Here is a 16,791-nt window from a genome sequence, read left to right as displayed (position 1 = left end):
GAGAGAAAGAGAAAAGCTTTCTGAATGATCCAGAGAGAGGATGGGCTTTAGAAAGACCTGGAAAGAAAAAACAGTGTGTGCGTATTCACTTGCAGTATGGAGAAGAGGAAAATACGTGTGATGTGGAGGAGGTACCGTATACGTATTGCAAGGAGACAGAGAGAATGGATATTTGTCTCCCTATAATGGTGAGAGAGTGCAGAGTGTTTCTGAGGTGACAGAAGGAGAGTCATGAGTTGGCTTAGAATAAACTGGTTACCATGGAGATAAAAGGAAAAAGAATATGAGTTTGCATTCTATAAAATGGATTTCTGATTATACCCAATCTTCTGGGTCAGTTACTTGCCCTCTGTTACTAGCCATTTTGCCTGGTTTTGATTTCAGGTGGAACTGGCCCAACAGAACTTTAGCTCACATGTGCTGCAACATGAAAAAACTGAATCTTATGCATAGAAAACATCATCACTGTCTCACAGTCTGGGAACCAACATATACAGTTTTTTCCCATAGCTACCATATGAAGGCAAAGATTTCCTTCTGGGAATATCTCCATTGCTTTGTTTGCCATGTGAAGATAAGTTAGCTAACTATAGCCTCTCTGTGTTACATGCCATCAAGCATTTCAAGATATCATAACATTACTCACAAAATGCAACTTGACTAGAAGTCTGAATAAATTAAGATTTATGTAACCGTTGAAATCAAACTTACAGAAAATCATCTCTCAGGTTTCCATTGTAAGTTCCACATAGACCCAAAGTTCTTCTTTTCCAATCAGTGCTTAGCTGAATATACACTCTTCCGCCATCTTTAGCAAACTGGATTCTTAAACCAAATTTTGTTTTCAGCTGCACAAACAATGAAGACAGATTCTGCACTTCAACATATCCTACATATAATATAAGAAGGGAGAAAACCCAAAACAAAAATCAAGCAATTTTCCTAAGATGTAAGACCTCACAGACAGATAATTACATACACACAGATATTGGTCTTAGGCCAGAATATTCCTTCTGGAAGAAGGAGAGACATTTCATGCTCTTTTCTCTGCAGGCTTTGTATTCCATTTTGAAAGGCTCTTTCATGGGACCCTTTGGAACTATACAGGGGGTGCTGCAGCCTGCAAAGGTGATTTTAGAGCAACTAGAAATAAAGGAAAATGACTTCCCTATTCCACCACCAGAATAGGAGCACATACAGTATGTTCAAAGGGCAAGTGCACCTGCAGTCTATAATGATTTATATATTTTTAATCATTCAGGTTATTCTAATCAGCTTTTCCATTTAATTTTTTTGTATATAAATTACTGTGTTTTTAATTCTTTTTAATGCCACCTTGAGTCCCCTTATTGGGGGAGAAAGGTGGCCATAAATATGACAAATAAATATATAACAATGATAACTATAATATAATATATTTTAAATTACAGAGATACTGAAGTATTATGTTCAGATTCTCACTCATTCTTCTGGGATACTTACAAATGGTAAACTTTCAAAATCCACACAACTAATCCACAAAATTATGTCTGCCACATGTTATAAACATTAATTTTAGAGGTAGTTAACATTTTGTACATTAATAACTTAGCAACATTTATCCTGTCTACGAACAACAACAAAAGAAACACTGAAAATTATGATGACTTCCTCCATATCCTCTGAGAGTTTGCTCCTAAAATGGGAAACTGGGTGAGAATGGGTGAGAAGAACTATGCAGTTAATCCAGCCTTACACTTTAAATAGATTACCTTGAAGCTATATACATATGGTGAAGATGTTTAAAATATTTTCACAATGTAGTCTCTTGTCAAAGTGCCCAGAGCATGATATATGTTCTGTGATAAGAGAAGCCTATAAATAATCATGTTTAATTTTATGTATTTTTGCTTTCCTGTACAGAATGTTAGAGACATAAGCCAACAAGCTAATTCAGTCCACCCAATGAGTGAAAGACATATGTTAATTGGGCATAATATATCAATTAACTGTAACAAGATAGGGCTGAGGGCTAGAAACCTTGCTTAATTTCTTTAATTTTCACTTTTGCATATAGAATTCCAGAGTCATGGGTCAACTACCTAATTTAGATAACATGATGAGTGAAGTCTTTATGCTTATTTTTCAGTGCCCTCCATTTATTTAACTTGGTCAGTTTTGTAGTACCGAAACTGAAGAAGAGGCTTCAGTGTGAGGCTATATTGATGATAGACTGATATTAGTTCATTTTTAATGATTTAATTTGTCCTTCAGACTCCATGAGAGCATATATGTATGTACATATTTCCCTGTCAATACAATACCCAGTTTGATTAGAATATACTAACATAATATATTAATACCACTTTGAAGCACCAAGGTGTAAGAAATATGAACCATGTGGGAAATATGTTAGAGATGTCTTACCGTTGAAATTAAAGCCCTGGTTGGAATAACCATACTGAATTTCACCACCCCGTTTCAGAGTCACTTGCTTGCTTATGTCATCTTCAAGAATTAGTGTTATAGACTGAATACATGCATGGTCAAGATTATGGGTGTGCTGCAGTCGTGGGGGGGATCCACAAAAAAAAGATATAGACAATGTTTTATTAAATTGTATTGCATTTCATTTTCTCAAACTATATTGCATTTTATTATGCTTTTTCCAAGAACACAGGGCAATATTCCCACTCCCCCAATTTTGTCCTCACACAAACCCTGTGATAAAAGCAAAAGGTGATTGGAAAAATAATGTAAAGGCCAGAGTCAGGACTTATACTCTCGTCTAGCCAATGGACTAACAGAGTTAGAGAGGAGAAGAACAGTATTTAATCAACGTCATTTAGAGGTTATAAATTAAATGCCTTTCCTTTTGCTCTCAGAATGCAATCACTTCAGTTAAGTAAAATATAAATTAAACTCAAAGCAGGACTTCCTTAAAAAAGAAAGGTTCATGCTGCAACAAATTTAGTATATTCTGGATTTAAGTAGCTACTACGAGCTGAAAAGCCCTACTATTAATATTTTAATGTTCTCTGAGCTCCTAGATTTATTGTTCCAAGAAATGAGAGAGCTTACAAAATATCAAATAAATATCTCAGTCAGCTTCAAACACCTCTTGTCTGGTTGGCAGTATATCCTGCCTGTTCAGCCCTGTCACCAAAAGCATTTATCTGTCTAAGACACCTGCTCAGACTGTAACCAGATCTGTAGATGCCTGTGTAATCGTGCATGAATGAAAAGCTCTGTAGACTTAATCTTAGTAAAAAGGTGCAATTGATTTTACAAAAGACAATCCTTACAAGTGAAATCAAACCCAAGTCATGATCAGGTAGATTCCTACTATTAAGAAAAAGAGTGATTTATTATTGCTAATCTTCTTAAATTATTGTCTCTATACGCATAAGAAATGTGGACATTTATCACTATAAAAATTTAATTTAAGTATGACCTCACCTGACCACAGGGAGATTTTTGTAATGTGATTGTGAATTTGTCTTTCCCAGTTCCTTTAACCAGAATGTACTGGCAGATCCCAAGGAAGGTGTAATGGCGACCATCAAAAGTTGTGAAATGAGAATCACCAACAATTGAACATTCAGCTTAAAGGAAGGACAGATAAAAAGAAAAACTGTTTCACAAAAACCTAGATAATGGTATAACAAGCAATAGCAGCAATTGCAGGATAACTGTAATGTTAAAATTTCCCAAGGTCTTCCTTGCTTCTCAGATGAGCTATAGACTGCAGCTAGACAAAACCACTCAGAACACTCTGATAGTTCTCTTATGTGCCAAGTAAGAGACCTCGAAAGGAATTTGGATTCCATGGCTCCTGAAGTTGGTGGCCCAGCTCACACAATTTATTCCCAGTTTAATGAGGCAATTGACAAATGAGCATTTTGCCCATATGATGAGCCCCTTCCATCCTCGTAGTGCATAAGCTGCAGTTAAAGAAAGGTTCTAGTAAGCTGTTGCTGGCCAATCCATCCAATCATGGTTATCAGTCCAATCAAGCTAATATAAGATCCTGGCTTATTCCAAAGCTAACAATCATAGTTTGCTACTCTAGATAAAACAGAAAACTATGATTAATTGTAGACATCCTGATTTAACTGACAGTTAAACAAAAGAAGAAGTAAACCCAAGAAGGTCAGCCACACATTCTGACATGTCACTTTCTACGTGAGCGCATGTGTGCTGCTGTCAAGTGATTAATACTACCCAACTATTAATGCCTTTGAAAGATACTCAAGTACCTGAACCTGAACTTTCCAGTTCAACTGTTCTCTTGGGATGGAATTAAGTAAATTGGCTATCAATATACACACATCAACTCAGCAGAACTTAACATCTGAGTAAAAATGCATAGGATTATTGTGCAGGCTTAGAAAGTTTACACATATTTTTGTGTATTAAATAAATAAATAAATGAATAAATAAATAAATAAATAAATAAATAAATAAATAAATAAATAAATAAATAAATAAATAAATAAATAAATTTCAACTGATATTTCACAGGTACAAAAAACCCTATTACCTGAGCAGTCATGTTCAGTGCAGTTCCAAATGCCAGCAATACAAATGCTGAACAAAAATAGATAATATGTTAACTACATTCATTTGGTGAGAGAGAAGGACAACATTTTAAACCTTTCGATAATACAATCTCAAATTGTAGTACTTTTGCTATTTTCTATATGAACATGACTATCAAAACAAAACACTTTTCCAACAGTAACATAACAAAACGAATGCTTTAAAACAAAGTAACTACAAGGATCCAGAAAGCAAAGAAAGAGATAAGATTACATACCAATGACTACATTCCTGCTCAATTGTTGACCCTACAGGAAAAGCTGTCCCATGATAAACACAAGGGCAATCAGATGGAAAAATACAAGTTCCATTGTCCAATATTAGACCTACATTGTAAAGATACAATCAATGAGATTACAGTATAAAGAAAAATATAAGTTTAAATTCAAGTACAGTAGACTCACTAAGAGCTGGCTGGATAGCTCAGTAGTTTAGATAACTGGCTGCAGAGACAGAGGTTAGGAGTTTGACTTCTGACTGTCTATGCCAGAAGAGCCAGCCTGTGAGGTCTTGGGCAAGCTGCATAGATAGTCCCAGAAGAAGGGAATGGTAAACCACTTCTGAGTACTCTTTATCAAGAAAACCCTGGAAAGAGTCACCATAAGTGACTTGACAGCACACAATTATTATTGTTATATCTACTAAATCAAAAGAATTTACATTAAGTGTTAATTTACCAGGTTTCTATTCATTCAGTAGATCTACTTTTGTTGAGACAAGCAACTGGATCTATGGCACAGTTTTTACTAATCATTCAAAGGCTGAAATCCTTTTGCTCAAAGTAGTAAGTCACTGTAGAGTACGCCAATTGAATCAGTGGGAATTTGGTGAGTCAACTCCTCTGTAGGTTCCACTGATTCAAATGAGCTTACTCTAGTTACTACTTTCGTATAGTAAGTCATAACTAGAACAGGCCCATTTGATTTACTGGAGCTTACGGAGGAGTTGACTCACTAAATCTCCACTAATGCAACAGCCTTGCTCTAGTGCAATTTATTATGCTAAGTGATAGTGTTTAAGCCAATAGGTAGCAATGATATTCTGCAATGTGTAAATGAAACAAATCTCATTGGGATTAAACCTTATCTACATTTGAAAATTTCAACTGATTGTTCTTCAAAATGTCTTAAAATATTTTCTGATTTTAAGCGATGGATTAAAATCCGTTTTAAGCAACGGATTTTAATCCGTCGCTTAAAATCAGAAAATATTTCACTGTAGACTGTAAAAGAGGGTGATACATGATTATAGCTGTGATAGAGATGATGAATACACTATCAGAAGCTCTGCATTTTACTTGGCCTGTTAGTTCATTGCATTGGCATAAACTTTCATGGACTGTTGCCTGAGACTTAGATTCTACACCTCTGACATACTGGCTGTAATCAACAAAAAGCCAAAAAAAAAAAAACTTGTTAGTATTTAAGTTGCCACAGAGCACTTCGTATTTTATTTCCATTTTTATTTCTGTCATTCATATATTTGTAAATCCTTCATAATTCATAAAAAAATATTGATCCAGAACTGTCAAAAGTATTTTCTCAAGGTTTTTACTAGCAATGTACAAAACTCTACTAGTACACAAATACAAGCAACTTGAAAATCCACAGGAATCTTTGACAGCCAAAGCAACTGGATGCTGCTCACATTTAAAGATGCTTTTCTTTGATACAGCTTGACATTACAAAACCAATTTTTAAAAAGTAGCACACCTACCATCTGGGCAGTAGCATCCATCCAAGCAGTGAAGGTTACTGCCAAGACAATCTTTCTCAAAGGTACAGGTTGGTGGACAACAGCTAATACAATCCCGGTGGATAAAACTTTCTTCACACTTATCAGCTAAAATATGACAAGTTAAAAATTATCTCATTGTTCATTTCATCTGATTAATAACACAAAATACACATGAACTATCTAGCAAATCTATCTAGTGATGAGTTATATTAGTATTAATATGCATTACTGAATGGGTAATGGGTATTAACCCATTACCCATTCAGTAATGCATATTAATACTAACATAACTCATCACTCTGGCTTGACAGTGCATAACAACAACTCATCACTAGTATCCTAAATTTAGCATTTGCTTCAAATCCAAACTCCTGAAAACTGCCAAGACTTGGGCATCCAAACACAGAGACAAATCCAGAAACACCCTCCAGCTACACACCAGTGATTTCATAGGGAATTTAACCCCATCCAGCACCATTATAATGAAGGATAGTATATCAAAGTTTTATTCAAAAGAAAAAAACTAATGGAGATGATACCTGTTATTCAACATGATCTTGAATCATTCTCATAATGTGTGTAGCCAGCAGGTTACAGAGCAAAATGGCTGAAATCTATTGGTTAGACTTCCTCTTACATTCAATCTGAATGGTTACAGTGTTCCAGCCACAATAGTATATTGGGTACCACAGTGGAGATGGCTCATTGGCAACCAAAAGATTATCTTTAACCTTAGGGTGGTCAGGCAAGTACTGTGAAGACACCTGTGAAGACACCCTGAATCTAGCCTTCAGCTGACTAGTATTAAAATAAGTTCTTTAGCCAAACTTACTGCATGCTGGAAAGTCATCTCTCCAATCTCGTACCGGGTAGCCTGCATGTGCACATGATCTAGCATACTCTGTAACTGCTCGGCAATAAGTTTCATCATCATCTGCTCTAAAATGGCAAAATAAGTTCTCACTGATTAAGTCTTTTATGCTTAAATTAATTCTGTATAAATACCATAACTCTGAGCAGATAGGCGGGGTATAAATTAAATAAATAAATAAATAAATAAGTAAATAAATAAATAAATAAATAAATAAATAAATAAAAATAACTTCAAGAGAATTGCTCTCTTTTCAGAGAGTTAAATACAATGGGGAAGCACTGACTTGTTAATAGAGCTTTGTTCTGTTCATAGAAAATAAGTTAAGAAACAATGATAGTTAAAATGTCATTTTTATAGCAGTTCAAGTTTCCAAGGGTTTTACACCCAGTATGATATATCACTCAATGCCTGTTGGCGGTTCAGAATCACTTATTATAAAGCCATTGAGTCAAGCTTCATTATCTCCTTTTATTACCATCAAACCCGCTTCATCTTACCACATATAATCCAATAAAATGGGTCTCAAAAGAAAGAATATATATAAACAATGACTCCACACAATGCTTCCTGCATTAAACCTCATAGCAAAAATTCTCTTTAACAAATAACCTAAATTCAACATTAACGCAATCCAAGATACATAGCCCCAAATTTCCATTTGAAGAAACAAATATTGATTCCATTGTAGATAGAGATGTCGACAAAGATATTAGGCTCAGGACCAGAGATGAGTGTCAAGTGCTCAGTAATGCTCCATTTAAAAGAGAGACAAGAATGAAGCACCTATCCCTCAAAACTAGTCTGGAGAAGATTTCCCAATATAGACTTCCTCTAAAAAGCTGGTCCTGTGAAAACTGACACAGTAGAGGGAATTCTCTTACCACAAGAATCCCCCCACCGTGGGGACAAAGGGGGAGGGATTTTTTTTATGGTAGCCCTTAGAAGCAGCTTTATTGTTTTCGTAAGTGGCTGTATTTAAGAGCTGCTCATGACACCACACTAGGAGATACATTTATGCATCTATCTTGGCTGTTCTTCCCAACCCCAATCTTCCTAGAGGAAGTTCTTCACATTCCTCACTTGCAGAAAAAAGAAAAGAGATTTCTTCAGGCTTTGCTGAGGACTACTCTGAGAGAAAAAAAATAGCAGATCTGGACTGGTCCGGCAATGAACTGAGCTATAAGCAAGTTGGCAATATCTCCATGCACTTCCAAGCCAAGGAGAATGTATCCACTTCTAATTGTTTTTGAGCTTAACAATGCAAAGTGTGTTGTTCTCTGTCGTTACTAATGTAGAAAGTCATTTCCTGGGCAAAGAAAGAATAACTATAGCTTCATAAGAGCCCAGATTTTTTTTAAAAAAAATTGCTTGTATTCTACTTACCTACAAAGGTCATTCATACAGCTGGAAATATAGGGATAAGGGTCAATGCTTTGGTGGCAGCTAAAAAAAGGAAACTGCAAGAGTACTTGGCATTTGAAGTAGATATCCTGTGTGCAGAAGAAGACAAGTTACATCAATGCATATGAGCTTAATCAACTCTAATATTCTTAGTTATTATTTAACAACTATTCCCAAGGCCAATAGAAATCTCTTCATATACCTTATTTGCCTGTGTTCTACAAATACCGTCCATCCCCCAAATATTAACACATGCTTTCTGCTAACACAGGAGAGTGAGTTATCTTAAATTAGAGAAGAGGAAGGAATGGCTTTTAAGCCATTCCTGGCTTTTAAGACTGACAGACATAAACATAAATTTGCTAGAGGTTATTCTATGTGAAATCGAAAAGTAGCCTACTTGCCTCATAAGATTCCATATTGTTGGAACAAGGACTAGGAAAGTCAGATGCAGTAGCTACACATGTTGCATCGCTTGGAGTTTGAACAGACCAACTGTTTGCAAATTCAGCAATGTCTTCTTTAAGGTCACCTATTGAAGAACATAATTTTCCACAAGAGTAAGAGCGTGATGACATTTCATTATATTGCAAATGCCATAATAATCACCTGCATATGGCATAATATTTATTCATTTATGCAAATTAGTAAAGCCCTTTCAGTCATGGAACTAATGTTAGGGTGATGCTAGCCCTAGGGCATTGCCTTCATGTACAGACTCATCACACTTCAAGGGGAGTGTCTATCCCATCCCCTTTCCATCACTGCTTTCAACATACAGACAGAGGTCCTGCTCATATGTAGGCTCTCTGTGTGACAGAGAAAGAAAATAGGTAGGGACTCCCCTAGCTATTGGGAAGGCTTTGGAGGAGGTAGCCGTATTAGTCTGTGCAAGCATATCAATCAAATTCCAAAGAAACCAAAAAAAGACAAAAAAATGTGGCACTTTAAAGGCTATTATATTTTAATGTAAGCTTTCGTGAACATGTCCACTTCATCAGACATATGGAGACAGAATGAAATGTTGAATGAAATATCTGTTTCACAAGTAGAACATTCTAAATATTCATTGGTTCTTGGGTGTATGGTATCTGTACATGCAGTAATTTATGGCTTATGTTGTTTTAGGGCACTGTTGTAAACATTGCTCCAGGAGTCAGAAAACAGACACCAGGCCTGAACAAAGATTGGGGGGGGGGGGGAGAGAAGAAAAGAGAAGGGCTGTGTGTAGTCTCTTTTTTGGAAGACTGGGGATTCAGTTAAACTCAAGAGAGGGAAAAATAATCTATAAAAGTAAATATACTAGTTTGGGGAGGTAATTCCTGAATAAGGATTTTGTGGTTCCATTTTATGCAAATACATTTAGTGTATATGACTGAAAACAATCTTGACCAAAAACCACATTCTCCAACTACATGGTATTCATTGGTATGCCACAATAGACTAATGTCCCCTCCCACAACTTTATCAGAGTGGTAGAGTTCTGCATTTAAACACTTAGACCTTCTGCACAGAACATTATTACTGTATTTAAACATATGTGTGTGTGTGTGTGTGTGTGTGTGTTTAAATATAATAATTTAATATTATAACTTATATTTTAATATAATCAAGAAGAAGGGAAAGGGTCACATTGTATAAGTGTTGGTTTTATATTAACTGAGGAAAGTGTTAACACTAAGGAAAGTGTAGCAAAAAACAAATAATCAGTTTATTGTACATATTCTTAGTTTTCCTTTTGAATGTCAACCTTTTGACTTTCCTAAAAGTCTTCATTATTTTTTAGATATATCATGTGTTCTGGACTGTTCATATCAAAATTTCCTAGCCTGAGGTCAGGACCCCCAAGGGAGTTACAAAGTGTTTTCTGGGGGGTCATGGGTCACTTTATATGTGTTCTAGTCCTTGACCTTTCAGAGCCATATATTAAAGTTAGCATTAGAGATGGGCATGAATTTAAAAAATGAATCACCAAATTCATTCAAAAATCACTATTTTTTTATTCCTATTTGTACAAATCATTGCTCCGACAAATACGACTCAATGATTTTTTGCAACTTTTGATTTGTTGATTCATCTGGCTATAAAATGGACCCCAGGAATCTAGAGACACCAAAATTGCCTCTGATTCTCCTGTACAATCCCTACAAGTTTGATGACGATTGGGTTTCCCCAAGCCAGCTGCTAAAGGGCACTTTCCTGGAGGAATCATCTTTGTGAGTATATAACTTGGTCTGAAATTCAGTCTTCACCAAATGTGAAGAGCTTGTAGATGAAAATCGGAGGAAGCTTCCCTTTGAACTTGGTGTCTCTAGGTGTCTGGGGAACCATTTTATAGGGTTTTAAAGTAAAAAAACAAATTGATGAATCGATTCATTGATTCATCAGGAAAAAAATTGTAAATTTATTATTTGTGATTCAGTGACCATGATGAATCATTAATCAAAATGAGTCACCATTGTTCTGATTTGTGCCCATGTTTAGTTAGCAAGTATGTGTATGAATAATAAACAGACCCTTAGGGGGAGAAAGAAACCCCTACTTTCTGAGAAGGGATGACTTTACCCCATTAAAAATGCCTTTTTATGCAAACGTGGTGATGGAAGTTGCATGTTACATGGCTATATTATAAAAGGGTTTGTGACTCAAAAAACAAGTTAGGAACTACTGATTTCTGTTGATATTTATAATGGTGATATTAAAATATAAACATAAAATTTGACCTTCACTGTCAGCTTTCAAAACATCTCACCGATGGACAAGACCATCAAAGGGTAAGAACCATTTGAGTCACTGTACTCAGACAGATGGCTGTCAGTGAGCTGCTTTCTCTCTCTACCTTACAATATGGGGATAACACAACTTTCCTACCTTAGAGGGTATTGCAAAGATTATAAGAATAAAGATGTAACATGATTGAACACTTTAAAGCAGTGGTTCTCAACCATATGTCTGCAAATATTGTTTGCCTACAAACCCTATCAACATAAACCATGCTAGCTATGGATTGTGGTAACTGCAACAATATCTGGAAACCTTAGTTTGGGAACTACTCTCTAACATCCTATCAACACATTCAGTAATAGCATTCTCTCCCAATAGTTACATCTCATGACCAGGGAAGGGGCAGTCCCCATCCCAATCCACAGTCTGCCCACATCTCTTCCAAACAAACTGTGAAAAAAATTACATAACTATAACTCACAACATATTAATATTCTTGTAACAGTGTCTCACAATTACCAGAAAATATGAACCAGATACTTATTTTTACACATCACATAGCAGTTTGGTGCACTTACGACTTTGTATTATGAATTCATCAGAGGTATCATTGTTATAATTTCCACACAGACCACATGCTTTCCCCTTGTGTTCTTCTGTCAGTTTAATGTAAATCCCAGAGTTTCCATCCCAAGCTAACGAAAAGCCAAATGTAGTTTTCACCAGAATATAATCTGCTAATCTCTCAATGAATATATTTCCAATGGTCTGGGGCAACATCAACCTAGAAAAACAAAACAAGTTGCCATTTAAATATGTCAAACCCACTGTATATCATACTACTGTACCTTAATATCTATTTGGTCGCCTCCAAATCTTAGTTGTCTAAAAAAAAAAATAACTCTCTACCAATAAAAAACAAATATAGAAATTATGTGTTTGCTTATATTATATAATAAAAATCTTAACTTTACAGGCTAAATTTAATTTTAATTCCAGTTAAAGTGAACCTATTGAAGCAAATGGAACATGTCACCGACTTGTAATTAACAAATATCATTCAGTACAATGGAACTATTCTAATTCACACTCACATTGGATTTACCCTATACCAACGTTTTAAATCACACCCTGTCTATAATAGACTTGTTCTGCAGAAAATTATTTCATCCGTTGCTGTGCAGTACATTATTTCCATGAAAAAACAACAAAGATTTTTCAATGATTACCTGATGCTCCCTTCTCTGACTTCGTGCCCCACAATGAGTATTTCCTCTTGATTTGAAAAGAACAAGCTGACCGACCTCAGGCAAGAGTAAACTGAACCAAAGCAATGTGGGCTGTTATGAATCTTAGGGACAGAAAGGCACATGGAAAAGTGAGTAACAGACCTATTCTTTTCTATTAAAGCATCTAATGCTTTAATGCAGCATTAGATATATCCATAAAATACATTGAGCTGGAAACAGTTGGAGCAACTTTTCCTACCATATTTTGTGCAGAACGCAAAGCTGGATGGCTGTTCACAGAAGAGCCCAATCCAGAAGGAGCAGGCAAGCTCTCTTTCCCATTACAGCTCTCCTGTGCATCCAAAAGATCTGATTGGGAGAACTGGAAATTATCCCAGAGCTTGCGTTTGGGCCACTCTAAGCGCTACAAGGGAAAGTGAAAGCGGCGGGCGTTCTATTGCTCTGATGCTGTAGGGACATTGCTATGCTGGTTTCAGGCCACTGTGTTTAAAAATCTAAATACAAAACATGCATGAGGGTATATGTTACCCTGAGAGCCATTAACTACAGGATGACTAACACAGTATACAGCAATAGTCCTCAAAAGGTTAGAATGGGAAAAAGTTGGGTCTGTTTTGATCAATTTTCAAGGGTAGGGGAGAGATCATGTATGGGGTCTTCAGAGTTGAAGTTAAACACACATGCATTTTGCACTGATGAATCTCTATGTAAGCAGAAAATATAACACAAAAAGCTTCCCAGGCATATCACTTGCCCCAGAATTATCAACCCTTAACATTGCTGCCAGTCTGTATTCATTATTTCACAATGAATTTCATTTACAGTAAATACAAACTTCAATGTTGCTGCAACAGATAACAATAGCTTAGGTTATGGGGCAACGTTTATGTGTATTAGAGTAGTAGTAAAACTACTTCAACCTTGTATCTAAAATAGAGTTAGTGGTTTTATAAAACTGGATGCTATACCAGCAATCCAGACAATATTTAACTGACAGGACTAGCATGTCTAAACCAGACTAAACTTAACAAAAACAAAAGTTCTATCAGCACCTTTAGGACTATCAGATTTATTTCACTGCGTGCCTTCAAAATCCATTTCCTCATACACACTGTAATTCACAAAAATTTACAATGAAATGAATCAGCTGGATTTAAAGGTGACACCATAATTGGTACAGATGCTCAAACAGACTAGCACAGCGCTCTCTCTCTCTCTCTCTCTCTCTCTCTGAATATTACTAGAAAAGCAAAAAGCAAAGTGTGCCCCTTATATACTGCCCCATAGCACTAAAGCACCCTCTGGGTAGTTTACAAGTTAATTCTGCAGGCTACACATTGCTTCCTGCCCTCAGCAATCTGGGTACTAGAAGTGTGCAGATTCTGGGGGTTACAGTTCAAAAACACAAATTTGCACACCTCTAAAAATTACTAACCTACCAATACACAGATAAGCTTGCTTCTTCTGAAACTTTGTAGAACCAGAAGGTAGCATAGAAATTAAGCTACTCTTAAAATAAGTCATCTGAGTCACTTACTACAGATCACCTCAAGTACCAGCAGATGAGGGAATGTAGCTTAAGAGTATCTTGGGCATCTGTATGGTGGGCATAAAATTGTCCTTGATAACCAGCCACTATTAGGGCAGACTCTGACTGCATCCACTGCCTCTTTAGTGAATGTGTCTTCCCAAGTAATTCAAAAGCTTGACACTACAACGCTAGATATAACTGCTATTGACTGATATACTGAAATTTGATCTATTGCCTACTTTATACAACAAACTAGTGGTGGAGTCCCCAAAAATACAACTGGAGATGATGATAGCAGAAGAACAAAGAAGAATCATCTGGCCTTTAGTGCTTTTTAACCCCAAACTGGTTTATTTTTCAGGTGGAGGGGGGAGAGCAGAAGTGATCAGAAAAATGGCTGTGCTGTAGAAGTTTTAAAACAAAAAGAATAGGTTTGGGGAAGGATTAAGATCCTCTCTGTTCCCTACCTTCATTCACACTTTCCGTCAACCATATCAAACTCCCCTGTTTTTTAATAATGACACAGGAGAACCCATATGTCTGCTGGTGATGCATCTGGTTGCACTCAAAGACTAGTTGCATATTCTTAAGACAATGAGAAGAGAAAAATGCAAGTCTCTTTCACTGCATGGTTAAACAGAATATGGCTGGCCCATTTGATAGACCTACATCATCCCTACATTTCTCTCGTTCTGCCATTTTAAATTAGCTGCAAGGAGTCTTCTTAATCTCAGACCAAATAGTTAAATTTAAATTGGGTAGTCAATGGTACCATAAGCAGATTAGTCTCTGAACTCAATAGGAGAGACATGCATAAATGAGCAAACAGAATCATACAGGTCCTTCTTTCCTCCACGTGCATCTATCTTCAGCTGAAAAAAGATCTATGCAAAGTGATTGCAGAGAAATCTGTTGTAGAGCATGGAATTAAAAGGGAAACTTTTTTGGCATTTTGCTTCCTCTTTCTTCTTGATCCAAACATCCAGTCTTACCCACACAGTGTATTGAGGCTCTGGATCACCGCAGTCTTTCACCAAAATGTAAGAACAATTTCCTGGGAAATAGTAGTAGATTCCATCAAATGTTTCAAAGTGATGCTGCCCCCAAGATTTGCAAATTCCATCTCTGTCTTTGCCTGCATTTGCAACTAGAAACATTAAAATGATTGGTTTGCAACAGAAGCCAACATGGCAAATGCAACCTGGCATGTTCAAACTATCACCATCATATCATTGAAACCACATCAAAAACCTAGATATAAATTCAATCACCCATATCATGTTATAAACAGAGATCTCTGCCAAATGTATGTCAGAATATGTGGATTGCAATGTACTGTCAGGTCAGAGAATTATACACAGAGCCTAATTCTTCACCAAGGTTTTCTCTGGAAGAGGCAAGCTTTGCTGAGCTATTGCAGAGGAGATATTTAATAAACTTAAGTAAGAGAAAGTTTCCTTACTTGCATATAAATTACCATAAGTCTTTGGTTTGCAGCCTGAGAACTTTGATCCAAGGTGGCACAGAAAAGGTTACATGTATAAGGTATAATTTTCCTGCCACAGTATGGCAGAAACTAAAAGAAGGCACCTACAATGTTGTCCAAATTCAAAGAAATTGAAAGAGAACAAACTTGAAGCTGCCCCATTCCAACCCTCCTCCCCAAGTCACTGGGGCATCAGTGGCACTATCACTCCATCATCTGAAAGAAAACAAGAAGGGAGGCCCATGGAGGGGTCTAAGTCATAAACCTGAACATGAAAGGGAGGTGGAGGTATCAACATACACTTGGCTCTACTGTGAAGGTTTGGGGTCTTCCTAGATGCCTGGCTCTAAGGATTTTCAGACATTTTCAAGTACATTTAATACAAGTATTTGCCATACTACTCTGGTTAACTATGAATACAAATCAGATAGTCAGCAAATTATTGTGCTTAAACAAGTGACCAAGACACTAAGGCAGGTGATTAATACTCTAGTTCTTCAAAGGATCTTTGAGGCTGAGGGATACACATGATACAACCAGAGACATTTCATATTAAAGTGAGATGTTAAATATAGTTTGTTAAAAATAGTTGTACATACAACAGTTTTGTAGTGGATATCCAGCAAAATAGTTGGAAGGAAACTGCTGAAGCTTATTGAGTATTACTCTTTCAACAAACTAGATTTAATGGCTAAAATGCTTGAAGAATGAAAAAGTCATCATCTGCAGTAGCAAAATTGCAAAAGAAAGCCATTAATCGGCAGCAATCTGCCACTGCAGATGCTGCTATTCCCAGTGTGTAGGTGGAGCTGTAGGACAGATAACATTTCAACAAACATCTCACCTTTATGAAATTCAGCTCCTCAATTTATTACTGAGACTTACCAGTTTCACACCGTTTTCCCTGGGCCTGGAATGTCTCACAGTCACATATTCCTGCTTCTGTGCAAACTGCTCCATTAAGGCAGTCATAAGGGCAAGAACCTATAACAAAAAAAAGCCAATTACAAATGAGCACTAAAATTGTAAAAATCTCTTAAATTAGCTTCTCCCAGTATGGTGATCTCTAAATGCAAATTGTAGTCCCTGGAGTTTCAAAGGAATTGATTAAAATAACAATTACTGTTATTAGTTACTTTTGAGTAACTTTTGAGGAGATATAAAGTAACAAGAGTAATTAACAAGAAGTTACAATATTCCTTTTTAA

The 16,791-nt window shown here is 36.3% G+C and overlaps 1 protein-coding gene across 1 annotated transcript in view; it reads right to left on the bottom strand.

Moving 5' to 3' along the window:
• OTOGL (otogelin like) overlaps window positions 1-16,791 on the bottom strand; it is a 102,394-nt gene that overhangs the window by 77,071 nt on the left and 8,532 nt on the right. Inside the window, exons 5-17 of the mRNA XM_078376806.1 lie at window positions 16,470-16,568; window positions 15,091-15,245; window positions 12,547-12,668; window positions 11,896-12,101; window positions 8,998-9,125; window positions 8,576-8,682; window positions 7,151-7,257; window positions 6,298-6,423; window positions 4,799-4,907; window positions 4,523-4,569; window positions 3,439-3,584; window positions 2,407-2,542; window positions 712-889 (exon numbers count right to left, since the gene is read on the bottom strand). Of these exons, the coding sequence (XP_078232932.1) occupies window positions 712-889; window positions 2,407-2,542; window positions 3,439-3,584; window positions 4,523-4,569; window positions 4,799-4,907; window positions 6,298-6,423; window positions 7,151-7,257; window positions 8,576-8,682; window positions 8,998-9,125; window positions 11,896-12,101; window positions 12,547-12,668; window positions 15,091-15,245; window positions 16,470-16,568 (1,666 nt within the window). The remainder of the gene's footprint in view (window positions 1-711; window positions 890-2,406; window positions 2,543-3,438; window positions 3,585-4,522; window positions 4,570-4,798; window positions 4,908-6,297; window positions 6,424-7,150; window positions 7,258-8,575; window positions 8,683-8,997; window positions 9,126-11,895; window positions 12,102-12,546; window positions 12,669-15,090; window positions 15,246-16,469; window positions 16,569-16,791) is intronic.

The sequence above is a fragment of the Pogona vitticeps genome, chromosome 5, assembly GCF_051106095.1.
Source record: "Pogona vitticeps strain Pit_001003342236 chromosome 5, PviZW2.1, whole genome shotgun sequence".
Lineage (NCBI taxonomy): Eukaryota > Metazoa > Chordata > Lepidosauria > Squamata > Agamidae > Pogona > Pogona vitticeps.
The sequence above is the reverse complement of the archived record's forward strand: the minus strand, read 5'-3'. Positions and strand labels throughout refer to the sequence as shown.